We start from the raw sequence: 27,747 nt of genomic DNA, 5'->3' as shown, positions 1-27,747 counted from the left end.
CAAACAGGCGGTCCTGATTTAAGGGAGCATCCAACAATTTAGCTTGAACATGATTAGGCAAAGATTGCTCCTTAAGCCAAGCATGCCTTGTGAGCACAGACCCAGTAACAGCGGCCCTGCAAGATGCCTCTAGTAAATCAAAACCACATTGCAAAGTATGTTTTCCAACTTGTTCAGCTGAATGCATTAAATCCTGTAAATCCTTATTTTCCACACAGTCAGGAATCAACATCATTTTCTGTTTAAGCAATCCAGTAACATGCTGCTGATACTTTAACATATGAAACTGGCAGTTTAAAGCCCTAATGACCAAGGTTGCATTACCCAATCTATCCAGCACCCTGGAGTTTCTATCAGAGGGGGGTAGGATTTTTAGCAGTAGAAGCTTTAGTGCCCTTGGGTCCCTGTGAAATGGTCTCAGGATCTGCAGTACGATTTTTAAAAAGAAACTTGAGAGTCAGGAACCCTGTAATATCTGTCTGGATTTCTGGGAGCAGGAGGCAAGGAATCAATGGCCAAACTAGATTCCAAAAAAGCATCATCAACAATGTCTAGTACAGGAGGGATAGCTAAAGGCCTATGCTGAGGTAGGAGTAAGAAATCCCTAAGCCTCATTTTTGAATCGGAGAAATCCTGACTTTCCCAACAAAAATGCTCCCTAAGAGTATGCAAGGTTTCACCAAAAGAGAAATCCTCGGGGGAGGGAGGAGCAGAGGGAATAGAGTCCTCAGCATCAGAATCCTCATAGGTAGATAAAAGGTAATCGCTGGTCAAAGGAAACAGAAATTTCAGAATCTTGGTCCTCAACATCAGAATCCTCATAGGTAGATAAAAGGTAATCGCTGGTCAGAGGAAACAGAAATTTCAGAATCTTGGTCAGAAGTATCAAAAGCAAACTCAGACCTAGGTCTCTTAGAGAGGGAAGGTTGGCTTCCCCTGATTAAAGTAATAAGGTCTTCAGCCATTCTTATCTGTTTTTTTAGGCATAGAAGCCTGACCATGTGTCTGGGCATCGGTTTTCTAGGCATGGTTCGAGTTTTAGGCCTTAAAGAAGAAGATGGCATTAGTTTAATATGCAAGTCAGTAGGCCTGAATACAGCCTCAGAAGCCGGTGCCTGCACAGTGGCTCAAGACCCATCCAAGGTAGAGACATCCACAGGTTCCACAGTTGAAGCATCTCGCGGCATACCAGACTCCAAATGGGTCTTAGTAGAGGCCTGCGAATCTGAAGTAGCGGGTATCGGTGGCTGCAAAAGCGCCTCACCGAGTACCGGTGAACTGGCTTAGCAGAAGCTTCGTCGGCAGCTTTGGACCTAGGCTGCCTGTCTCTGTCTTTATCTTTGCGTTTTTTTTGGAATATTGATAGTTGGATGGCTTACCGAAGAAATATCTGGATAATTGAACCGAGCACCAAAATATTTAGAAGTGAAAATATACAGACGACGGATAGTTTGTTGTTTAAATAAGGCACAAAACCAACAGCGAGGTACATCGTGGTCAGGGCCTAGGCAAGGAATACAGTATGAATGAAAATCTTTATGAGTATTTGCTTTCCACAAGAAATGCAATTATTTACTTTTACTGATGTCTGTTTAGAGCAAGAAAAAGTTTCCCCAACGGTGTACTTAGCTTTAAGTTGAAGACTTCGGTTCTGAAACTCGAAAACAAAAATTTCAGGAGTCGGTCGACCGGCACATGCGAACTGCTTCTGCTTCGGGCACCGCATGGCAAGAAGGACTGATGTAATGGCATCGGCTGCATGTTTTATAACCCTGACTACCTGATGTCACAGAAGAAGAGACAGCAACCGACGCAGGACCCAAGACTTTGTTAATCACGCAGACTGAGGGTTACTGCAAGCAGATAACCCAAATGTGATGACTGCAACAGTGAAACACGAAGAACATCTCCATTCGAATTGCAGGAGTCATTACTGGGTTCATTGCAGGTGCTGAGAACAGCACTTCTGGATGACATCAAAGATTGAAACAATACTAATTTCATGAACTTTAATCGTACTTTGACTTAGGAATGGGGTCCATTCCCATCATGGAATTAGAAACCCAAAAGATTTGGAGAAATTAAAAAAGGGAGAAACCGTCTGTGAAGTATGCCAGAAAACTGTCAAAGGCAAGAGGATTCTGAAAGGCAATAGATGTCACCTTTTAATAAGGAATTGCTCTGATGACATCATATCTGGAACACTACATAATTTCTAGAAGTCACACTGGCAGAAAAGCTTTAAAAGCTTGTTGTCAGCACAAAAAGTACAGTTGTGTACACTTCCCATAAATGTAGATGTTCGAGTGTATTCACTGTTGCAGTCATCACACTTGGGTTATCTGCCTGCAGGTAGCCCTTAGTTAGCCTGAATGCCAGAGTCTTGGGATTTCTGCATCGGATGCTGTTGCTTCTTCCATTACATCAGGTTGTCAGGGGTATAAAACAGACAGCCGACACCATAACATCAGTTTTTCTTGCCCCAGATGTCAGGAGCTCCCAAATAGGAAGCTAGTAAATGGTGGGGAACACCACCAGTAAAAAGTAAATACCACTGCCATTAAAAATGGCCATAGAGAGGAGAGGTAGAAAGGATACAAAAAAACAGGGGGCTGGAGGGAGGGAAACCAGGACTGCACCAGTGAATACACTCAAACATCTACATTTATGGTAAGTGTAAACAACTGCATTATGTTCTTCGTGTTTCACTGTTGCAGTCATCACACTTGGGTTGATTACCAAAGCTGAGGAAGGGTGGAGGCAGTTAAGAAGTGTTAGGGCTGGCTAGCAGGTCTTATAAGACTGCTGTAGCAAATCCAGCTCTGGATTTAGAAAAAATAGGTAAGGTAATGCTTTTTGAAGGTGTGCACAGAACTCCAGGTTGCAGCTTCCAGAATGTCCCTGGTAGGGGGCTCCCCTGAGAAATGCTGTAGAGGTGGAAGTAGCCCTAGTGGAATATGGTCTGATCCCCTGTGGGGTAGGTTTTCCATGGTGTTTGTAGCAGAAATGGATGCAGTGTGCTATCCATTTGGAAATGGTTTGTTTTGAAATGGCCTTGCCCTCTGCCCCTGTAGCAAAGCTGACTAGCAACTGGTCAGATTTTCTGAAAGGTTTAGTCCTGGCAAGGTAGAACCTGAGCTATCTGTGCACGTCCAAGGAGTGCAGGATCCTTTCCCCTTTATTCTGAGGATTAGGGAAGAAGGTTGGCAAATGGATGAATTGGTTTAGAGCCACACTGGACACCACCTTAGACATAAAGGATGGGTTAGTCCTAAGGGAAATCCTGTCAGCATGGAAAATAATGAAGGGTTCCACAGCCATTAACTCACTAACTCAGACACTCTTCTTGCTGAAGTTATGGCTAAGAGCAAGGCTGTTTTCCCAGAGAGGAATTTTAACTCTGCTGAAGCAGCAGGTTCAAAAGGGGGAAGCATGAGCTTTTCCAGTACAAAGTTAAGGTTCCAGACAGGGGTGGGTGCTCTCCTAGGGGGCCTTACGTTGTTAGATCCTCTCAGGAACTGTTTGATGAGAGGGTGAGAAAAAAGAGGTGATTCAGTGTTATAATGAGCTGAGATGGCAGAGGCATGACTCTTAATGGAGAAGGATAGGCCTCTGTGGAGTAGCTCTGCTAGGTAATCCAGGATTAGAGGTAAGGAGGGCACTACTGTGTCCTTTCCTTGAGAATGATTCCAAGAACAATATCTTTTCCACTTTTCAGCATAGGATTTCCTAGTACAATGCCTTCTGGCTTCCAGAATGATGTCCAGCACTTGTTTGCTGAGGGTTGCTGGTGGTGTATTCAGGGGATAAGCCAGGCTGCAAGGTTTAGGGTTTGCAACTGTAGATGCAAAATCTGTCCCTCCTGCTGAGGCAGCAGGGTAGGAGTCTGGTGCAGATGCCAGGGTGGCACTGTTGTCAGACTATGTAAGAGTGGGTAGCAGTGCTGGCATGGCCAGTCTGAGGCAATAAGAATTGTCCTTGGCCTATCCTGTTTGATCTTGAATAGTACTTTTGAGAGGAGGGGCCGGGGGGGGGGCATAAATCGAGAGGTTTTCCCATTGGAAGGATAGGGCATCCACCTTTCATGCCCTGCTGAGAGAGTTTCTGGTGCAGAATTTGCTCAATTGGTGGTTCTTGGGGGAGGCAAAGAGGTCCACCTCCGGTGTCCCCCACCTCTGGATTAGGTCGAACGTGTTGGGCTCCAATTTCCACTCGTGTGGGTCTAGGATATTTCTGCTTAGGTCGTCTGCCAGTGAATTTTGTTTGCCTGCCAGGAATTGAGCTTGTAGATGCACTTGGTTGATCATGGCTGTGTTACACAGGGCCATGGCTAACTTGGAGAGTGGGTAAGAATGGGTTCCCCCTGCTTGTTTATGCACCATATAACTGTGATGTCTGTTTTTATCAGCAGCCGTCCTGGAAGGATTAGGTATTTGAAGGCTGTCAGTGCATTCTGTACAGCTAGCATCTCTTTTTGATTGATGTGCAGGACAATTTGGCCTGGGCACCAGTGGCCCTAAATGCATTTGCCTGCCATGTGAGCTCCCCGTGCATAGTCTGATGCATCTGGAGTCAGGGTTTGGGCAGCGAGGGGTTGAGTGAAAGGCAGTCCCTTGTTGTGGCTGCATGCTTCTGCCCACCAAAGGAACTCTGCCCTTAGACAAGGTATGATTGGAATGATTGTTTCCAGTTCCTGAGAATGTTGAATCCAAAAACTTTTTATGTACTACTGAAGTTTCCTCATATGCAGTCTTACATACGGAATTAGCAGAATACACGAGGCCATGAACCCTAGGGCTTGCAGTATTTTCCTTGCAGATAGCTGGGTTCTGGTGGCCAGCTGTTTGAAGTCGGTCAGATAGACCTGTTCTTCTGGAGTGAGAAATGCCATCTGGGAAGTTGTATCCAAGCTTGCTCCCTGGAATACAATCTTCTGACTGGGCACCAGTTGTGATTTCTTTTCGTTGATGGTGTACCCCAATGAAAATAGAAGGTTTTTTACAAATGTCAGGTGCTGACGTAGCAATTCCTGACTGTCCGCCTGAATCAGGCAATTGTCCAAGTATGGGAAAATTTGGATGTTTCTCTGCCTGCAATATGCAATGGCTGGAGCCAGGCACTTTGTGAATACTCTCTGCACAGTAGACAAGCCAAAGGGAAGTGCAGAGAACTGATAATGCATAGAGCCTGCCCTGAAGCATAGATATTTCCTGCATGACTCTCTTATGGGGATGTGCAGATAATCTTCTTTTAAGTCTAGAGTGACAAACCAGGCATCCTTGGCTAGCATAGGAAGAAGCTGTTTCAGAGTAAGCATCTTAAATTTTGGGACCACCAGAAAGGTGTTGAGAATTGATAGATCCAGGATTGGGCACCAAGAGCCCTCTTTTCTGGGCTCCAGGAAAAGTCTGGAGTAGAAACCCTGCCCCCATTGTTCTACTGGAACAGGCTGAATAGCTCTGATACTGAGCAGGGAAAGCACCTGCTTTTGAGCCTCTGCCCACTGGTTTGGAGGAAGGTCTGGAAACCTGCTTGGGGTTGGCAGTGAGTGGAAGTAGAATCTGTACCCATGGGATACAATGTTGAGGACCCATCAGTCCTGAGTAATGGACATCCATTTTTTTGCACAAAGGGCAAGTTTTCCTCCTAGGGGCACAAGTAATTGGGCAGGGCTGGGCAGGATAACTGAAAAGTCATTGTGAACCTTTCCCATATGGGGGCAGCTTACCACTCCCTTGTTTTGAAGTGGGAGTATTCCATTGTTTAGATCTCTACATAACCTGACACTGTAGTCTGGGAGGCCTGTTTCCCCTGGGTTTGGGCTGAAAAGGCTTGGAAGGGACTGAAAAGGACCAGTTTTTAGAAGACCAATGCCTACTGAATCTAGGTGGCTACACTTGTAAGAATTCTTTAACAGTTTGCATAGATTTAGCTTTTTATTCCATCTTCTTAAGAACTTCTTCTGTTTTGGTATGAAACAAATGGTCCTGATTTAAAGGAGTGTCTAGTAATTTTGATTTGACATGATCTGGCAAGGTTTGTTCCTTCAGCCAATCATGCCTTCTCAATACAGACCCCATGACTGCAGCCCTGCAAGATGCTTCTAGGGCATCAAAGCCACACTGCAAAGTATGCTTACTAACTTGGTTTGCAGAATGCATTAACTCTTGTAAATCTTTATTTTCTGCACAATCTGGAAGTAACACCATTTTTTGTTTAATTAGTTCTATAATATGTTGCTGGTACTTCAACATGTGAAACTGGCAATTCAGTGCCCTGATGGCAAGTGTTGCAGAGGTATATACCTTATTACCCCATCTGTCTAAAGTTTTGAAATCCCTGTCTGAAGGGGTAGGGTTTTTGGCTGTAGTAGCCTTAATGCCTTTAGGTCCCTGGGAAATGGACTCTGGATCCGCAGTAGGATTCTTAAAGAGAAATTTGTGAGAATCAGGTACTCTGTAGTACCTGTTAGGTTTTCTAGGGGCCGGGTAAAGTGTCTGGAGAAAGACTGGAATCCATGAAGACACCATCTACAATATCCAGGACAGGGGGTATAGCTAGAGGTCTGTGCTGAGGAAACTCTAAAAATTCTCTAAGTCTCTTTTTGAACTGAGGGTAGTCCTGGTATTACCAGTGGAAATGCTCTCTTAAAGTATGCAAAGTTTAACCAAAAGAAAAATCCTCTGGAGGGGAGGCAGAGGGAATGGATTCCTCTGCATCTGAATCCTCATAGGTTGATAAGGGTATGTCCTGGTAATCAGAAGGGTCAGAGTCATCGGACTCCTGGTCTGTGGAATCAGAATGAAACTCAATTCTTTGTCATTTAGCAGGGGAAGGCTGGCTTCCCCTAATTAGGGTAACAAGGTCTTCAGACATTCTAAGCATTTGTTTTTGTGGCATGTTAGCTTGAGCATGCGCTTTGGTCATCGGTTTTCTAGGCATAGTGCGTACTCTGGGCTTGAGAAACTCTGCAGTTTTAGCTACAAACGATGTTGTCAGTTTAATGCGAACATCGGAATACACCTTCAGAAGCCGGTACCTACACAGCAGCTCCAAACTCATCCAAGGTAGAGACATCCGCAAGTTCCATAGTCCATCTCGCGGCATACCGGATTCCGAATGGGTCTCAGCAGAGGCCTGCGAATCTGTAGAAGCGGGCATCAGGGGCTACAAAGGCGCCTCACTGAATACCAGCGAACTGGCGACTAGCTTAATGGAAGCGACGTTGGCAGTTTTGGACCTATTTGGTCTGTCTCTGTCTTTATCTTTACATTTTTTCAGAAGCTCGGAAGTTGGATGGCTTATCGAAGCCATTTCGGAATACTGAGAATGAGAGTGAAAGAATTTAGCTACAAAGATAGCCCGATGACGAATGGTTCAGACATTTAACAAGGCACAAAACCGACAGTGGGGGACGTCGTGATCTGGGCCCCAACAGGTGACACAGTAATAAATCTCTGTGAGGTATTTGCTTTCCACAGGCAAGACAATTGTTAACTTTTTCTGACATCGGTTAGAACAAGAAAAAAGAATCCCCAACGGGGTACTTAGCTTTAGAAGACTTCAGGTTTGAAACTCGAAAAACGAACATTTCAGGTAGCGGCCGACTGGCACTTGCGAACTGCTTCTGCTTCGGGCTCCTTCTCGGCAAGAAAGACTGATGTAATGGCATCGGCTGCCTGTTTTATATGCCTGACGACCTGACATCATGGAAGAAGCAACAGCATCCGACACAGAAACCCCAAGACTCTAGTATTCAGGTCGACTGAGGGCTACCTGCAGGCAGATAATCCAAGTGTGATGACTGCAATAGTGAAACACGAAGAATATCAGTGAGTGCTCAGTACTAGCTGCAACATTCAGGTATCCTTGACTGACCAAAGAGGTCTTCAGACAGCATTTCTGCTATGCTCATATAACTTACACACACACACACACATTACATGCTTAATAATCCAGAAACAAACTTCAGTTTACAACAAAACATAGTATACAGTCACGGGGCAATATGTTTGATACAAATTTTGCTTGCTTGAAGCAGGTCCTGAATTCAGTGACCAGGTCTTTCAGGTTTTGTTATACCACCTCTGTACTGTGGGACCTAAGCTGACTACATGCCAATAGATTTGTATTTTAGCTCTTATTTTCTACTGAACAAGTCCACTCCACTAAAATAACTGGTGGTGCTCTGTACTCTTGTTTGCCCACAGAGGTTTAGCTTCAATTCGTAGGGCTAGTGAGGCTGAAACTTTGTATTTTCTGTGGATGATAATTATTATTACATTGTTTCAGCTGTGCTGCTGATTTGTATTTTATTTATACTTTTTTTTTACTAGTTGCTTAATATTTTATTACATTTAGGTTTTAAGCAATGCAAACAGAACAAGTTGAATGAAATGTAACAATACCTTAACTAAGAAGGCATGCTTGTTGCTTACCAATTGCTCCTGACTCTTCATCTGGTCCAAAGCCTGCCTTTCTACCTCTTCTTTTGCCCTAAGAGCAGCTTGACGTTCAGCCTCCAGACGCTCTGCTTCCTGGTGAGCTCTTCTCCTTTCTTCATCTAGTTCTGCTGCTCTTCGGATCTGCTCTGCTAGCTCTGTCGGAAATATAAAGGATATGTTACGTATTCCAAGCTATACCCATTTATTCTATTCTGTGAAATGGAAAAATGCGATTCACAGACAGAGAAAGGAATAAGAAGAATCTGAAAGCACACAGCAAAACCTGTCAAACTGAAAAGCCATGGAATATACAAAATGGCACCACTGACAGCAGTCCCATTGACATTAGACGACAGGAACTTACACTTGCATTAGTTTCTGGCTTGACAGTATTGTCTGCATACTATCCTAACTGTATATCCATTGCATAAGCATTACAAAAAAAATGCTATGAAAATGTTTGTATACATTTTGGACATCCTTTACAATGTAAGAAATCCAAGCAGGCAAAGGACATGCATGGCATAAAACCAAACAATTTATTTAGTAAGAAACATGTAAGAGCTTTTGTGTAGTACTCCTACACTTCAACAGATATAAAATTCTATCACAAGCCTAAACATTTTAAGCACTGTTAAACCAATCACTGCTAGAAACCTTTTTCCCTTCAATTAAATAATTAGTGGAAACCTAGTGATTTAAAGTAACCTAACACTTTAGCAAAATAAGTAAATTTTTAGTATGTTCCAACCACGTTATATAATAGATTTCAGATATAATAAATAAAACATATACTGCAGATATCTAAATAATATAATATGCACCACACATAAACCATTTCATCATACTGTTCCAAATATACTGCTGTTTTGGAAAACTTAATGCAGAACTGTGTCAAAGGCTGAAACAGTCCTGCTATCCACATAGTTAACCAAGTAAACACCTTATGTGACGTTTACAATAAAAAACGTAAACTGCTACATGAACGCTCTTCGATCTATTAAGATGTTCAAAAACAAACACAAAAAATATATAAAAATAAGTATAAATAAAACCAAGCATCATAGCTAAATACTGCTAACATAAAACATGTGTATATATAAAAAACAAAAATAAAAAATATATGCATAAATAAATAATATACAAGGAGTACGTGTGTTTGTGTGTGTGTGTGTGTATATATATATATATATATATATATATATATATATATATATATATATATATATATATAAGCAGATACATATAACTACCTACTATAGAAAGAAATATATCTAACAGCCAAGGCAAATAGAGTGTATAAAAAAGGAGGGGGGGGTATACTGCCACACCCCAGGCCTGAACAGCCAGCCTGCAGAGAAGGTAGGACTTCATGCCCCCCCCCCCGCTTAATGACATACCACATAACTGCGGGGCTGTCTGTTTAAACCTTCAGAGGGCCTGGAGAGTGCATGGAGTGAAAAGCCTGAAGGGCCAGAATCAGAACTCTCATCTCTTTGATGTTGATACTGTCTGACTTTTGATGGGGAGGGCAGAGACCTTGAACGTTCAAGTGACAACAGGAAGCCCATCACCTCATGTCTGCAACATCAGTGAACAGTTCTTCAGAAGAAATTGAAGGTTGAAAGGGCAGGTCTGGATTGAGGGTAACTTGCTGAATCCACCTCTCAAATTCCTGCTTTAGACAAAAAAAGAGAGGCATCCTGAAATCCAGAGGGTGGCAAAGCTGAAGCAAAACTGACCTGGGGTATCATTGAAGCTTCCCAATATGCAGTCTTGCAAGACAGCACTGGAACAGAAGAGGCCACGAATCCCAGAGCTCAAAAAACACACTGGCTGAAACAGCCGGCAGTGGAGGAAGAGACTGAAAGAAAGCTGACAAGGACAAAGCGTCTGGAGGTGGATGCGAGGCCATAATTGGCAACCCAGATGCACATGATCCTAAGAGGAAGTCAGGACAAAGTTTTGAAAGTTGATAGTGAACCCCAGAAATTGAAGGAGAGATATGGGGAACTCCAGATCCTGAAAAAGGCAACTGGGAGAAGGCGCCTGAAGCAACAGGTCATCTAGATGACAAAAAAATCTGAATGTCTTGGAACCTACAAAAGGCAATCACAGGACCTAGGCATTTTGTGAATACCCTTGAGGCAGTAGAGGTGCCAAAGGGCAAAACAGAGAAATGAAAATGAGAGGAAGAAAATGAAAAATAAAAAAAAAATTCCTGAAAAGAGGGTGAATAGGAATATGCAGCTAAGCATCTTTTGGATCCAAGGACACCAGAAAAGCCTGGGGTAGTAAAAGGGGAAACTGAGTTTGAACAGTAAGCATCCGAAAAGAAGGAACCTTGAGAAAGGTGTTAAGGAAGGATTGATCCAGAACAGTTCTCCAAGTGCCCTCCTTCAAGGAGCCAAGAACATCCTGGAGTAAAATCCCTTTCTTATTTGGAAAGGAGAGAGAGGTTGAATAGTTCCCTGGTTCACCAGGGACCCAAGGACCTCTGAATAATGAGAAGGTGTTCCACAGAAGGTTGGGGAATCCCTGAAAAAGAAGCAAAAGACTTCCACACTATGAAATAACCCTGACAGATGATAGATGGAACCCAAGAATCTGAGGTGATGACACACCAGTTTGGAAGACGGAGAGCAGTAGGGACAAGGGAATCTGGTCAAGGGGTAAGGGGGCAAGATGGCAAAGAGAAGACAACTTTTTAGATAAAGGAGTCCTCTGGGGTCACAGCAGCCTTATAAGACTTAGCAGGAGAAGCTTGCCTACCACTCCTCCTGCTTTTAGTGGCCTTATGTGGCTGCCTGCAAAGAAAAGCAGACCTAGTAGGATATTTCTTCTGGAAATGAAGGATAGGAGAGAGAAAAAATATGTTTAAGGTCCTGCAAAGCCTTACCTTTTTCCTGAGGAGACAAATCAGCAGCAGCAATCCCAAAGAGATTTTTATTATCCAAAGGAGAATCCAGCAACTTCAACTTAATATCCTCAGGTAAAGACTGTAGATGAAACCAAGGGTAATGCCTAATGACAGACCAAAAGGCACTAACTCTGGAAGAGGCATCAGCAGCATCACAGCTGCACATGATAGAGTGGTGAGCCACTTGAGAGGTAGAACCCAAAACAGATAAAATGAAAGACTTACCTTCTGAATCGGGGAGGTCAGAAATAACTTGACAAACTTAGGTAATCAAGGCCAGAGCATATTTGGTCATGTGGGTCTGGTAAATGATATCCCAAAAGACCAACATAGAAGTTCACTGGTGTTTACTAGCATAATGACCACAAGGGTCTTTTTAAAGCTAGAAATGCATCCCAAATCTCTGACAAGTTCTGGTTACCCTTGATAAGTGTAAGCAGGAGCTTGGAAGATGAAACATTTACAAGCAGAGGCCTGGAGGAAAAACCATTTACAGGTTGCCTGTGTCCATTAGAAACATATCTGCCAACCCAGGGATGAATTTTCTGTTCCTCATCCAACTGTCCAAGTTACACTTGAATTGGGTTAGGGAGGAACTCTGCTTCACATGGATGGGGAGCCTGTTCCGGAGAAGGGGTAGTCTCTGGCATACATACCTGTCTCTGTTGTAAAGTCTTTAGAATGGGTAATTCTGGTGCCGTTTGGTTTGTGGATATGCAGTACAAACCTTCTTACTAATCCTCTCCATTGCCCTACTATCCTTATCTGAAGACAGATGCTAGGAAGAGGGCAAAAACTCAGAAGACTTGTCAGAGGAGACTAACACCACAACTGGGTCAGCAGAAGGACACTCAAATAAGAAATGACAATCCTCAGGAACCTTATAGAACCTGTCAGGTTTCTCTGCAGTAGGAGGCTGAAAATCAAGAGACTTAGAAGCAGCTACAAAGGTGTCTAAACAAAGCAGTCAACACAGGAGATACTGCAGAAGGTTTAGAAGTGTCCACATGAAGCAGCTCATAACAACATTTCTGGATATCGGACACCTAAGAAGAATCCTACTTAAAGTATTCTATCATTCTAGCTATTGTGTCCCCAAAGGACAATTACTCAAAAGGAGTCTTGGGACTACTAATGGACTCCTCTTCATCAGAGCTATTAGCTAAAGGCTAAGGCATCTGGGAAGAGAAAGACAAGGACCCTTCATCAGACTCTGAATCCTCATTTGAGGAATTGGGTCCCCTAGGCCATTATGAAGGAGTTGAAGTTCTTGGGGGAGTAGGCACAGAAGACCACTGTGGAGAGTACAGGGCCATCAAGACATTAAACAGGCCCTGAGTAAACTCTTGCCATTCCCTTTGAGGATTGTTACGGAGTACAGAAGAAGGATTTGTCTTCTGTTTTTTGTCAGTAGGGACATCAGCTCTAAAAAACACTGGAGGTTCCAAACCCTGATAAGATTCAATGGAGAGGAATCCAATGAAGACACTGGACGGCTACAGAGCTACCACCACTTAAAAACAGAAACATCTGGTGGAGGCTGGACAGCCAAAGAATCCACTCAAGGCTTCTTGGCCGCCTTCTTACTCACTACTACCTCAGGATTCTACTCTGGGCTAACAGTTTAAGCCTCTGGATCTCAAGAAAAATGGCCAGCGAAGACAACTGGCTTCTAAGAGTCTTAGGCACAAACACCTTACAAATGCTGCAGGACATATGGTCGTGGCAAGCACCCAAACAAAAAATACATTCTTTTTGATGATCCTTATGGGGAATCTGCCCCCCCCCCAGCATTTTCCCTTCTTGGATGACATGAACTTCAGGTAACCAAAAGAAAGCAAGACCAAAAGGAAAAAAAAAGACCCCAATGGGGCACTTACCTGACAACTAGGTATTCAGCACAGCAAAAGGCTGTTCAGACTGACTAGCAATGATGACATCTGAACTGGCGGCAAAGAACCTCTGGATAACTGCACCTGTACTTCACCTTTATGCCCTACTTCCTGTATGAGGAGCATAAGTGTCACATACAGTGTATACAAGATCTAAAGGCTTTTATATATGGGCCAGGCACTTGGGCTATCTTTGGCAGGAAATCTCTAAGGTGAAGAATACTGCAACAGTGATACAGAAGGACAGCAACAGTTACAAATGTAGGCTGTGCAATGATGGTGAAGTAAGGGATAAAAAATTTTAATGGAATGAGAATGTGTCCAGCATGATTACCAGAATCACATGACCTCATCAGGACTAAATTAATCAGGTGGTTTAATCAGATTTATCAGATTCACAGACAGGAGGCCCCAGTAGAATTTTTGCAGATGCTAGGAGGCCCAATCCAGACTGAAATATTAAAGACTCTGCAGTCAAGGTTAGGCAGAGAAATGGATTCTGAAACTGAAGTGCTAGAAGGATTACTGTGGTCAGGGTAAATGAGTAGTGTGTGTGTGTGAGTGTGTGTGTTGGGGGTAATGGCAGATTTAGTGAAATTTTGAACCCTTTACCTCTTTTGATATAGTAATTGTATATAAATGAGCTTGAAAAGTGTATTCAGTATCTAGTTTTAATTTAATTTGAATTTTAAGGGGCAGTAGCAACTGGTTGCTCCTTAGCCCATATGGACCATTTCAGTTACTAAAGGATGACACTGCTGCACGCCCTTCTTTTTTTGTTTGTTTTGACAACCTTTTAAGAAAAAACACTCTTCTGATAACAAAAGGGTTCATTAGTATTAACAACACATTATGTTTATAAAGGACTAATATTCTAGCTACCTCTGGATGAACGATTCAAACCTAAAAAATGCATAACAGATTTTTGCTAAGAAATAGAATCATACAATCCATCCATCCTCAACCCATTTTTCCCATTTTGCACATGGGGTCAACAAATAAAAGCATACAACAATCTATGGAAACTATCAACTGCACCATGACTTCAAATGGGACAAAGCAATTTAATCCTCCAGTAATACAATTCTAATATCACAACAGACTGTGCTGCTTGCTAGATGGCATTCTTACAACAGATGTTAGTACATTTCTGAGTTAACATTTTAATGAATCTAATTTGTTTATTGGGGTAGAGCACTGATCACAAATAACCAATTGCAGGATCAGCCTGGATTACATAAATAGTAACAGAAATTGTATGATAACTTATAAAATCCACAAATATAACAAACTGTGCAAATACACAGAAGTAAACATATGTAATACATGAATACAGAAAACTGAATTTAGATGGAGATTAACATATTTGTTCCAGTCAAATACATGTTCCAAAAACAAAGTATGTGAACATAGTTTTATAAGGAGATGCAAAAAAAGAGAAAGGCGAGAAGGATGTTATAGAGTAAGCTTGAGTGTAGGCTATGCAAAGGATATCATATGCAAATTATTAAGCCTCCGGATGACTATGTGAGAGACTGGATTCTGTGCAGTTGTGTTACAAATGTCAAGTATTATCTACCAGGTAGGACAGTAGACAGTACACAATAGGGCTGTAAAGAAAGAGGATAAAACAGGGTATGTTTTTAGGGAAATACTTTGCAGGTGGTGCAAAATTATATGCCACTGAGGACTGAAAACCGAGTTCAACGACTACCATACTTTTGGGGAGAGGACTGAGAAGCTTTATCTAGTAGAATGTAGCATGAAAGAAGGCATTTGTACATATGGGCCACCTCTGCTTCATCTCCTATGGTTATACTCTGTAGAGGCAGGAAACTTTTTTTTAAAACACCTTTACTAAATTATCACTTAAAACACAGGCACACATACATTAACAGAAAAGAAAATATTAACATGCTTTCACTACATACTTTATTACAATTATATATATTTTCTTTCTTTATAACAAGTGTTATTCAAGGCCAACATTACATAAATTGCACAGTTTATGGCTTCCCTTAAACCTCACGTCCTCTCATCCAGAGCATTATTTTTCCCTCAAATTTCGTTTATTTCTATGTAAGTTGCTCCTTCCTTTTTCTAAGGATCCCCACTCACAATTATTTTACCAACACTTCACCTAGAGTTGGGCTTAGATTTTGATTTATATTTTTAAGTAATTAGTTTTTTTTTTTTTTTTGGTGGCCAATAGAATTAAACTTAATAAGGTCTTGCTAGGTCTAACAACTCGGATCCCATGTCCCAGCTCAAAGGAATCATTTCCTTAGAGACACTTTCTCCTCCAGTATTTCCGACAGATTATTCTGTACTGAATTTTTAAAATGTCTAAAGTCTGCTTGGGATATAAAAATACCTATACTAAACACAAATCCTACATTTTCTAGACTTTGTTGCATACTTGTGAGCCATACAGATGTCCTCCCATTGTTGTTCTTGATTATTGCTGTTAATAAAATAAATAAAATAAATAATATTCTGTTTTCAATCTCTTAACTTCGACTGATTGATTCTTGCAGGTATTGTGCATTATTTTATAAGCCCTACTACTAATCCATTTTTTTAATGACTTGTTTTCTATACTTGATTAAAATCTCCACCAGAACTGGTCTTACACTTAGCACTCCCCTATCTTTTTCTCTTTGCCTGTATGCTACTATCAATACCTTGGGTCAATCCTAATGGTAAAAATACAATTTCTCCCATTTCCATTGGCTTAGTTCAGGCATTTGTGTTCATCGTTTTGGTTTCTCAGTGTCTTGACTTTTTTTTTTTTTTATGCAGTCAGATTTTTTTTTTATTTTATCCAGTTCTGGGCATTTTTCATAAGTGGTAACACAAGAAGTGATTACACCTGACAAATGGCATGTAACAGCATAGTTGGTTGCAAAGAGTCTTTGTAATATAACTGTGCAAAACTTACCCCAAATTAGGACCCACATGGTATTTTTAATGAAGTATTTAGTCACTCAGTAGTTTAATAAACGTAGCTATCCTGTAGCAATACTTTCACTGGTACTCCGGAAGCCTACATAGGTTTTTGAACACAATCTTCTTAGATAATCCTAGGCTCTTCATTTTCAAAATGAAGGAATATATTATGACAGCCCACAGCATAACACCCCCAACAGAAAACTGGATGAAAAGTGTAGGTGCGTACTCAGAAATCATTTACTGCAAGGGGCATAATCATACCTCTCAACTGTACAGATTTTTGCCTCATATTTTTGGTCTGTTTCTCATAAAATTGTGGTTCTCTGGCAAATCACTGACAAATCATTGAGGGTTGAGGTCAGAAAATAATGACAGACATTTGAGTTTCAGACTTCATACTATTTAAAAAATTCATTTTAATCCCAAAACCTGTTACTCTCTCAATTTTCTAAGTTTGTAAGAGCAATATTTAAAAAGTGTCTCTATTTTTGGGCCTTTGTCCCCCTCCCATGATTTACGGCTTTTTCCAGATTTCTTGCTCTAAGAAGTTGAGAGGTATGATACCACCTGACCCCATCCCCACATTGGGGTTCCCCTTCTTTATGTATATATAATTCCATAATCACAAAACCTTAGGGAAAAGAAAAGCCCTAAAATGTTGTAGGAAGTGCTTCATGAACTGCAGTCTCACACAATGTAGCTGACTAATGTAAAACAGATTCAGGCAGTCTAGATCATGGAAATAAGATTATACTAGCTGCAGTTCATCAGGAGGTAGCACTTTCATACCCCATACATTTTGAACAGCTACACTGGAGTTTCCAGACATAGGAAGAAGCATGGTTTTCAGAGATAAATAAATACATAAAAAGCTGTAAGTTTAAACAGTACTAAAGTTCTTTACTCGAGGTGTTGTTGTACATAAGCATTAAACTGCAATAAATAACAGAGAAGATGAGGCAAGGTAAAATTAACTTGAGGTGTTGGCTAAATTTACTACAAAATATCATCCAAAAAAGTCAGCCAGAAGTACATATTAATTAGCTAAAATCATATCTTATATGCATGTGTTGGCAAGGAAGTACCAGTAGGCTCACTGGTTATATATTTATATCTCACAGTCACAGGGTCTGGGGTTCAATGCAGACATTTAGTTCTCTGATTTATACATTACCCCATTTCTTCAATTTCTACCTCAAAAACACGCTGAGTTAATTAGTTGCTCCAATCTCTCTCTCTCTATATATATATATATATATATATATATATATATATTTAGCTTGTGTGTGTGTGTTTGTGTGTGTACAGAACTGAACAAATTACCTTGTCTAACAATTATTTTGTCTAGGAGTATACGGCACTTAGAGGCCAATTTATGTCAAAAGAGATAAAGAAGTACAAACAAGTGCAACAAATTAGGACTTTATTAGCTGTGTAACAATTCAAGGGTCACAATGCTTCAGTGCATTAAAGTTCTAAGCACAAGCTGAATAGGGAAACGTACTTGACAAGTACTTATTAGGTATACAATATAACTGATTTACCATTAGTCAGCAGGGCCAGCTGTAGGACAACTGTCGCACTAAACTCTGAGGTTCATTTTACAGTTTTTTAAAAACAATCTTTTTATTCAATAATGGCTTCAACAAAAATTATGATCAATGAAATAAATTTGTCTTGCTCTTGAACTTCAGATTTCCCTGAATCCTTTCAACATACACTGACAGACTACACTGTAATAACCCTGAATCCATTGAAAACATCCAAACTGACCAAGACTATACAACTAAATTAAGATGGGTGTCTAGAAAAGTACAGTTTTGTACCTACCATAAATGTAGATGTTCGAAGATCCACATTGCTGCAGTCCTTACATATGGGTAGTCCACTGTCCTCGGTCGGCCCGAATACCAAAGTATTAGGCTGACGTCGGTCAAGGCGCTTAAAACTGACATCAGGACGTCAGGTACAAAAGCGCATGACCGACGTCATTTCCTCAGTCTTTTCTTGCCCCAGATGTCAGAAGGCCCTAACAAAAAAGGCCAAAGCCAAAAACCAGCAAAACCTAACCAACCACCCGTGCACTAACCATATTTACAATATGTACAACACAAACCACACCACCACCTTCAACAACAGGGGGAAGGAGGGAGGGTAAATGGGACTGCAGCAATGTGGATCTTCGAACATCTACATTTATGGTAGGTACAAAACTGTACTATGTTCTTCATCTCACATTGCTGCAGTCCTTACATATGGGTAGAATCCCAAAGCAGAGGTAAGGGAGGATGGCAAAACTATAAAGAATTAGGAGCTGCCAACATGCCCTGTAAAATTGCAGTGGCAAATCCAGCCCTAGATTTAGAGTAAAGTGGAAGGTGGTAATGCTTAGAGAAAGTATGCACTGAACTCCAAGTAGCTGCCTCCAAAATATCTTTAGTAGCCACCCCTTAAAAAGCTGTAGAAGTGGCAGTAGCCCTAGTGGAATGAGGCCTAATCCCAGCTGGAATCTCCTTACCATGATGGGAATAACAGAAAGCAATACAAAAACCAATCCACTTAGAAATAGTTTGTTTTGAAACAGGTTTGCCCTGAGAACCCAAAGCAAAAGAAACAAACAACTGCTGAGACTGCCTGAACCCTTTAGTTCTGCTCAAATAATATCGCAACTGTCTGTGTATATCCAAGGTGTGCAAAATCCTTTCCCCTTTATTTTGGGGTTTGCATAAAAAGTAGGCAAATGAATAGTTTGGTTTAAAGCCACACTAGAAACCACTTTAGGCATAAAAGAAGGGTTAGTACGCAAAGACACCCTATCCTTGTGGAAAATTAAGAAAGGCTCAACTGCCATAAGGGCCTGTAATTCAGAAACCCTTCTGCAGAGGTAATGGCCAACAAAAAAGCAGTCTTCCATGATAAAAATTTCAACTCTGCCGATGCTGCAGGCTCAAAAGGTTGTAGAGTGAGTTTCTCCAACACAAAATTGAGATCCCAAGCAGGAGTAGGAGCTCTACGGGGGTCTTATATTCTTTGCCCCTCTAAGGAATTGCTTAAACAAAGGCTGAGAAAATAATGGTGGGTCACAGTCATAGTGAGCAGAAATTGCTGCAGCATGAACCTTTATAGAGGAGAAGGACAAACCTTTGTCCAATAACTCAGTAAGGTATTGAAGAGCAACACTTAAATTAGGTTTAGAAACATCAAAGTCCTTAGTTGTACTCCAAAATAAAAATCTCCTCCATTTATCTGTAAACTTTCCTTGTACTAGGCCTTCTGGCCTCCAAAATAACATTCAAAACTTGTTGTGGAAGCTGAGACCCTCCAGGGTTTAAAACAGAATATGCCAGGCTGTCAGATGTAGAGAATGAAGTTTGACATTGAGTAAATGACTGTTCTCCTGAGACAGCAGGTGAGGAATCGAAGGCAAAGGCCATGGAGGCTCCTGTACCAGACTTCTCAGTAATGGGTACCAGTGCTGTCGAGGCCAATCTGGAGCTATTAAAATCATGTTTGGCTTGTCCTGTCTGACCTTCAGCAGTACCTTTGGGAGGAGAGGCAGAGGTGGAAAGGCATACACGTGAAGATTGCTCCAGTTGAATGAGAGAGCATCCACTTTCCAAGCTGTGGGATGAAACCTTTTTGTGCAAAACTTTGGCAGCTGGTAATTTTGTGGAGAAGCGAACAGATCTATGTCTGGAGTTCCCCATAACACTGTCAATCTCTGAAATACATGAGGATCCAATTTCCACTCGTGGGGATCCATAATTTGTCTGCTCAACACATCTGCTAAGGAGTTCTGTGCTCCTGGCAGAAACCTTGCCTGAAGATTTAGCTGTAAACTGAGAGCAGTCTCCCACAAAATCATTGCTTGTCTGCATAGAGGATAAGAATGCGTTCCCCCTTGCTTGTTGATGTACCACATGACAGTTGTGTTGTCAGTTTGAATCAACACCTGCCCTGGAAGAAGTAAATCCTTGAAAGCTATCAATGCAAATTGGACTGCTAACATCTCCTTCAAATTGATATGTAGATGTTGAAGTCTGGCAGGCCACGTGTCTTGTACCCATTTTCCATTTAGATGAGCTCCCCAAGCTTTGTCTGAGGCACCTGTCGTTAAAATCTGACTCGCCTCTGGCCGGGTCACAGAGAGTCCCTTGTTTAGGTGACATTCCTGAGCCCACCACAAAAATTCCTTTTGAATGCAAGGTATTATTTGAATGACAGTGTCCAAATCTTGGCAGTGCTGTGTCCATACATTCTTGAGATACCATTGTAGCTTCCTCATATGCAGTTTGGCATTGGGAAGTACCAGAATACAAGATGCCATGAACCCCAAGGCTTGAAGGACTGTCCTTGCAGTCAGCCTGGACTGACGAGACAACTGGTGGAAGTAAAGAGAAAGATTCTTTTGTTTGTCCGGGGTCAAAAGGCCATCTGGGATGCTGTATTCAGTCTCACACCCAGAAAGCACATGTCCTGAGAGGGTACTAGACTGGACTTTATTTCGTTCACAGAATACCCCAGGCATCTTAACACTGCCATCACATACTGTAAATGATGAAGAAGTTCGTCCTTTTCCTGGGCCAGAATCAGGCAATCGTCCAAATAAGGATAGATCTGTATTCCTCTTAGCCTGAAGAAAGCTACCACTGGAGCCAGAAAGTACAGTTTTGTACCTACCATAAATGTAGATGTTCGAGAATCCACATTGCTGCAGTCCTAACTATTGGGTAGTCCGCTGTCCAGTCGGCCCGAATACCAAAGTATATGGCTGACGTCGGTCAAGGCGCATTAGACTGACGACAGTACGTCAGGGTACTAATGCGCATGACCAACGTCATATCCTCAGTCTTTTCTTGCCCCAGATGTCAGAAGACCCTAAAAAGACAAGGCCAATACCAAAAACTCCAAACATACCTGCACCAAAAATATGTACAATATATACAAAAATACCAGAATATAACCTCACCTACACAACCACCCCTAAACACAGAGGGAAGGAGGGAGGGTAATTGGACTGCAGCAATGTGGATCCACGAACATCTACATTTATGGTAGGTACAAAACTGTACTATGTTCTTCATTCCACATTGCTGCAGTCCTAACTATTGGGTAGAATCCCAAAGCAGAGGTAAGGGGGCTGGCAAATCATAAGGAAACAGGAGCTGACAACATGCCTTGCAAAATAGCTGTGGCAAAACCAGCCCTAGACTTAGAGTAGAGAGGAAGGTGATAATGCTTAGAGAAAGTATGCACTGAACTCCAAGTAGCTGCCTCCAAAATATCCTTAGTTGCCACCCCCTTAGAAATGCTGTTGAAGTGGCAGTAGCCCTAGTGGAATGAGGCCTAATCCCAGCTGGAATCTCCTTGCCATGATGGGAATAACAAAATGCAATGCAAAACCCAATCCACCTAGAAATAGTTTGTTTTGACACAGGCTTGCCCTGAACTCAAAGCAAAAGAAACAAACAACTGCTGAGACTGCCTAAAATCCTTAGTCCTGCTTAAATAATAACGCAATTGCCTGTGTACATCTAAAGTGTGCAAAATCTTTTCCCTTTATTTTGGGGATCTGCATAAAAGTAGGCAAATGAATAGTTTGGTTTAAAGCCACACTAGAAACCACCTTAGGCATAAAGGAAGGATTAGTACGTAATGATACCCTATCCTTATGAAAATCAAAAAGGCTCAACCGCCATAAGGGCCTGCAACTCAGAAACCCTTCTTGCAGAAGTAATGGCCAACAAAAAGCAGTCTTCCATGACAAGTATTTCAAGTCAGCAGTAGCCGAGGCTCAAAAGGTTGTAGAGTAAGTTTCTCCAACACAAAATTGAGATCCCAAGCAGGAGTAGGAGCTCTACGGGGGTCTTATATTCTTTGCCCTCTAAGAAATTGCTTGAACAAAGGATGCGAAAACAATGGTGGATCACAATCATAGTGAGCTGAAATTGCTGCAGCATGAATCTTAATGGAAGAGAAAGACAAACCTTTGTCCAATAACTCAGTAAGATATTGAAGAGCCCCACTCAAATTAGGCTCAGAAATCTCCAAATTGTTTGCTGCACTCCAAAATAAAAATCTCTTCCATTTTTCTGCGTACACCTTCCTTGTACTAGGTCTTCTGGCTTCCATAATCACATTTAAAACTTGTTGAGGAAGTTGAGACCTGCTGTGTTTCAAAACAGAATATGCCAGGCTGTTAGATGAAGAGAGTGGAGCTTGACATTGAGCAGGTGACCGTCCCTCTGAGACAACAGGTGTGGAATCAAAGGTAAAGGCCATGGAGGCTTCCTTACCAGACTCCTCAGTAATGGGTACCAGTGTTGCCGAGGCCAATCTGGAGCTATTAAAATCATCCTTGGCTTGTCTTGTCTGACCTTTAGAGCACCTTTGGGAGAAGAGGCAGAGGTGGAAAGGCATACACATGAAGATTTTTCCAACTGAAAGAAAGAGCATCCACTTTCCAAGCTGTGTGATGAAACCTCTTTGTGCAAAACTTTGGCAGCTGGTGGTTTAGTGGAGAAGCGAACAGATCTATGTCTGGAGTTCCCCATGACACTGTCAATTTTGAAATACATGAAGATCCAGTTTCCACTCGTGGGGATCCATGATTTGTCTGCTTAACACATCTGCTAAGGAGTTCTGTGCTCCTGGCAGAAACCTTGCCTGAAGAGTTAGTTGCAAGCTGAGCGCAGTCTCCCATAAAATCATTGCTTGCCTGCACAACGGTAAGAATGTGTTCCCCTTGTTTGTTGATGTACCACATGACAGTTGTGTTGTCTGTTAGAATCAACACCTGCCCTGGAAGAAGTAACTTCTTGAAAGCCATTAATGCAAACTGGACTGCTAACATCTCTTTCATGTTGATATGTAGATGCTGTAGTCTGGCAGGCCACTTGTCTTGTATCCACTTTCCATTTAGATGAGCTCCCCAAGCAATGTCTGAGGCATCTGTCGTTAGAATCTGACTCGCCTCTGGCCGGGTCACACAGAGTCCCTTGTTTAGGTGACATTCCTGAGCCCACCACAAAAATTCCTTTTGAATGCAAGGTATTATTTGAATGACAGTGTCCAAATCCTGGCAGTGCTGTGTCCATACATTTTTGAGATACCATTGCAGCTTCCTCATATGCAGTTTGGCATTGGGAAGCACCAGAATACAAGATGCCATGAACCCTAAGGCTTGAAGGACTGTCCTTGCAGTCAGCCCAGACTGAAGAGATAGGTGTTGGAAGTAACTGGAAAGATTCTTTTGTTTGTCCGGGGTTAAAAAGGCCATCTGGGCTGCTGTATTCAGTCTCACACCCAGAAAGCACATGTCTTGAGAGGGTACTAGACTGGACTTTATTTCGTTCACAGAATACCCTAGGCATCTTAGCACTGCTATCACATATTCCAAATGCTGTAAAAGGTCTTCCTTTTCTTGAGCCAGAATCAGGCAGTCGTCCAAGTAAGGATAGATTTGAATTCCTTTTAGTCTGAAGTAAGCTATCACTGGAGCCAGAACCTTTGTGAATACTCTGGGCAGTAGATAAGCCAAAGGGCAATGCAGAGAACTGATAATGAGAATTTCCAGCTCAACGCAGATACTTCCTGCAACTTAGTCTGATAGGCACATGAAGGTAAGCTTCCTTGAGATCTAAAGTTACCATCCAGTGATCTTTGCCCAGCAGAGGTAAAAGCTGTTGTAACGTCAACATTTTGAACTTGGGAATGTCCAGATAAGTGTTGAGGATAGATAAATCCAAAATTGGTCTCCACGTGTTCCCCTTCTTCGGTACTAGGAACAGGTGAGAATAAAATCCTAGGCCCCTTTCTGGTACAGGAACTGGCTGAATGGCCCCTATTTGGAGCAACAGAGAAATTTGCTTGTGAGCCTCTTGTCTTTGTAGAGGAGGAATGTCTGGCATGCCTTTGAAAGGAGGCAAGGTATGTAAATAAAACCTGTAACCGTGGTGAATGATATCCAGAACCCATCTGTCTTGGGTAATTAAATCCCAATTTTCTTTGAAAAGAGACAGCCTTCCTCCCAAAGGTGCTGCCAGGCGAGAATGTACTGGCAGCTGAAAAGGCAGGTCATTGGGTCTGTTTACGAAAGGACTGACCCCTGCCCTCACCAGAAGTCTGAGCAGGTGAACTCCCTGTTCTAGGCCTAAAAGAACCTTGAGCTCTGCCCCTACCACGTCTAGACCTACCCCTAGACTGGGAATCATAAGCAGGATATGTCCATCCCTTAGTAGGCCAATTTCTACTAAACTTTGGAGGCTGCACCTGCAAAAATCCTTAACAGTTTGCATAGACTTAGCCTTGTCCTCCATTTTCTTTAAAACTGCTTCCACAGGCGAACCAAACAACACATCAGACTGTAAAGGAGCATCCAAAATCCTTGTCTTAACATGCTCAGCTAAATTCTGATCTCTCAACCAGGCGTGTCTCTGAAGCACAGAACCAGTGGCAGCCACCCTCAAGGAGGCCTGCACAGCATCAAAACCACACTGCAAGGAATGCTTACCCACCTGTTCAGACACATGAACTAAATCCTGCAACTCTTTACACTCAATACCTTCAGCCAGAGCATCCACCTTAGACTTCAATTGTGAAAGGAGATAATTCTGATATTTTAACATGTGAAACTGACAATTCAACGCCCTCATGGCTAAAGTGGAAGAAGTATACACTTTCTTTCCCCATCTATCCAAAGCCCTTGCCTCTTTATCAGGAGGAACAGGATTTTTAACAACAGAAGCCTTCACACCTTTAGGCCCCTGAGAGACAGTTTCGGGTCTGCCCTAGGACTCTTAAAAGATACTTATGAGCCTCAGGCACCCTATAGTACCTATCCGGTTTAACTGGGGCAGGAGGCAAAGAATCAGGATTCAGGAAGCCTCTGCAAAACATCTTCTACCACATTCAGAACAGGAGGTATGGCTAAAGGCCTATGCTGGGGTAAAACAAGAATTCCTAAGCCTCTTCCTGGAATCAGAGAAATCTTGACCTTCCCATTTAAAATGCTCCCGCATGGAATGCAGAGTCTCTGAAAATGAAAAATCCTCAGGAGGCGAAGCTGAAGGAGTAGAATCATCCACATCAGAATCAGAATAAGGAGGATACTCCTGCAAGTCTTCAGCCGAAGACTCAGAAGCCTCGAACATTGCTCAAAACTCTCAAACTCAGGTTCCACCCTAGGCCTCTTATCAGGAGGGGGCATAGAACCTCTAATCATAGTAATCAAATCCTCTGCCATTTTTAGCATATGCTTCTTAGGCAAAGACCCTGAAACACTCGGAGAAACCCCCACTGAAGCTAAACTAGGCCTGCCTCTTAAAGAAGCCTTGGAAACAGAAGGGAGGCCCTAACCACCTTAGGAAGAGAGGGAAGAACAGCCACCTGAGAAGCCCCTTCAGCCTGGCCTACTTCCTGAGAGGACAGATCCTGCAACAGTAAAGTCTCCCTGAGACTCCAAAGAAACTCCTGGCAAAACCTCCGGCTCCACAGAGTTTCTAAAGAACCGACGTCCGGGACTGTCGGTTCCTCCACTCTAGGCTTTGCTGCTTTGTCCTTGCGCTTTTGGTCAAGCGGCGCCGGAGCATCCGACGGCATTTTATAATTACAACGCTTCCCAAAACTAACCTGGCACAGTCTAACCTTCTCTTAATAGTGCGTTTGTTAAATCTAGCACAAGAGCGGCATCCAACAACGCCGTGCTCAGGCCCTAAACAAGGTATACACAAAGTATGGTAATCCCTATGAGGTATCTGTTTCCCACAAGAAATACAGTTATTCACTTTTTCTGACATCCGGTTAAATACTGAGGCAAGAAAAAACCAAAATATTCCCCAACGGGGTACTTAGCCAACTTTGATTCGGTCTGAAACTCTGACTTCAGAAACTTTCAGAACGCCAACCTGCACTCGCAAAACTGCTTCTGCATCGGACCATGCGGCAAAAAAGACTGAGGATATGACGTCGGTCATGCGCATTAGTACCCTGACGTACTGACGTCAGTCTAATGCGCTTTGACCGACGTCAGCCATATACTTTGGTATTCAGGCCGACTGGACAGCGGACTACCCAATAGTTAGGACTGCAGCAATGTGGAATGAAGAACATCCTTCGTGAACACTCTGGGCGCAGTAGATAAGCCAAAGGGCAATGCAGAGAACTGATAATGTGAAGTCCCAGCCCGAAAACGCAGATACTTCCTGCAACTGGGCCTGATAGGAACATGAAGGTAAGCCTCCTTGAGATCCAGAGTCACCATCCAGTGATCTTTGCCCAGCAGAGGTAAAAGCTGTTGTAACGTCAACATTTTGAACTTGGGAATGTCCAGATATGTGTTGAGGATAGATAAATCCAAAATTGGTCTCCACGTGTTTCCTTTCTTTGGTACTAGAAACAGGCGAGAATAAAATCCTAGGCCCACTTCTGGCAGAGGGACCGGTTGAATGGCCCCTATTTGAAGTAGTAGAGAAATTTGTTTGTGAGCCTCTAGTCTTTGCTGAGGAGGAACGTCCGGCATGCCTTTGAAAGGAGGCAAGGTATGGAAATAAAACTTGTAACCCTGGTGTATGATATCCAATACCCATTTGTCCTGGGTAATCAACATCCAATTTTCCTTGAAGAGAGCTAACCTTCCTCCCAAAGGTGCTGCCAGGCAAGAAGGATCTGGCAGCTGAAAAAGTAGGTCATTGGGCCTGTTTACGAAAGGACTGGCCCCTGCCCTCAACCGAAGATTGTGCAGGTGAACTCCCTGTTCTAGGCCTGAAAGAACTCTGAGCTCTGCCCCTACCTCGTCTAGACCTACCCCTAGACTGAGAGTCATAAGAAGGATACGTCCACCCCTTAGCAGGCCAATTCCTACTAAACTTTGGAGGCTGAACTTGCAAAAAATCTTTAACAGCCTGCATAGATTTAGCCTTGTCTTCCATTTTCTTCAAGACTGACTCCACAGGTGAACCAAACAACACATCAGACTGCAAAGGAGCATCCAAAATCCTTGTCTTAACATGGTCAGATAAATTCTGATCCTTCAGCCAGGCGTGCCTGCGAAGAACTGAGCCAGTGGCAGCCACCCTAGACGAGGCCTGCACAGCATCAAAACCACACTGTAATGAATGCTTACCCACCTGTTCAGAAACATGCACCAAATCTTGTAATTCTTTACACTCAATGCCTTCCGCCAGAGCATCCACCTTAGACTTCAATTGAGAAAGGAGAAAGTTTTGATATTTCAACATATGAAACTGGCAATTCAAAGCCCTCATAGCTAAGGTAGAAGATGTATAGACCTTCTTTCCCCATCTATCCAAAGCTCTGGCTTCTTTATCCAGAGGAACCGGATTTTTTACAACAGAGGCCTTGACACCCTTAGGTCCCTGACTAATAGTTTCTGGGTCCGCCCTAGGACTCTTATAAAGATATTTATGAGCCTCAGGCACCCTGTAATACCTATCCGGTTTAACAGGAGCAGGAGGCAGAGAATCAGGATTAAGGGAAGCCTCTGCAAACACATCTTCCACAACATCCAGAACAGGGGGTA

At 42.4% G+C, this 27,747-nt stretch overlaps 1 protein-coding gene across 2 annotated transcripts in view; it reads right to left on the bottom strand.

The window, feature by feature from the left end:
* The window catches only part of EZR (ezrin), a 1,157,798-nt gene that overhangs the window by 212,622 nt on the left and 917,429 nt on the right, over positions 1-27,747 (bottom strand). For both annotated transcript variants that reach the window (XM_044070016.1, XM_044070025.1), the window contains exon 11: positions 8,439-8,599. In XM_044070016.1, the coding sequence (XP_043925951.1) occupies positions 8,439-8,599 (161 nt within the window). The remainder of the gene's footprint in view (positions 1-8,438; positions 8,600-27,747) is intronic.

This window comes from Protopterus annectens, chromosome 1.part0 (assembly GCF_019279795.1).
Source record: "Protopterus annectens isolate FY-2018-M chromosome 1.part0, PAN1.0, whole genome shotgun sequence".
Lineage (NCBI taxonomy): Eukaryota > Metazoa > Chordata > Ceratodontiformes > Protopteridae > Protopterus > Protopterus annectens.
Note: the sequence above shows the minus strand (reverse complement) of the source record. Positions and strands in the feature narration are given on the sequence as shown.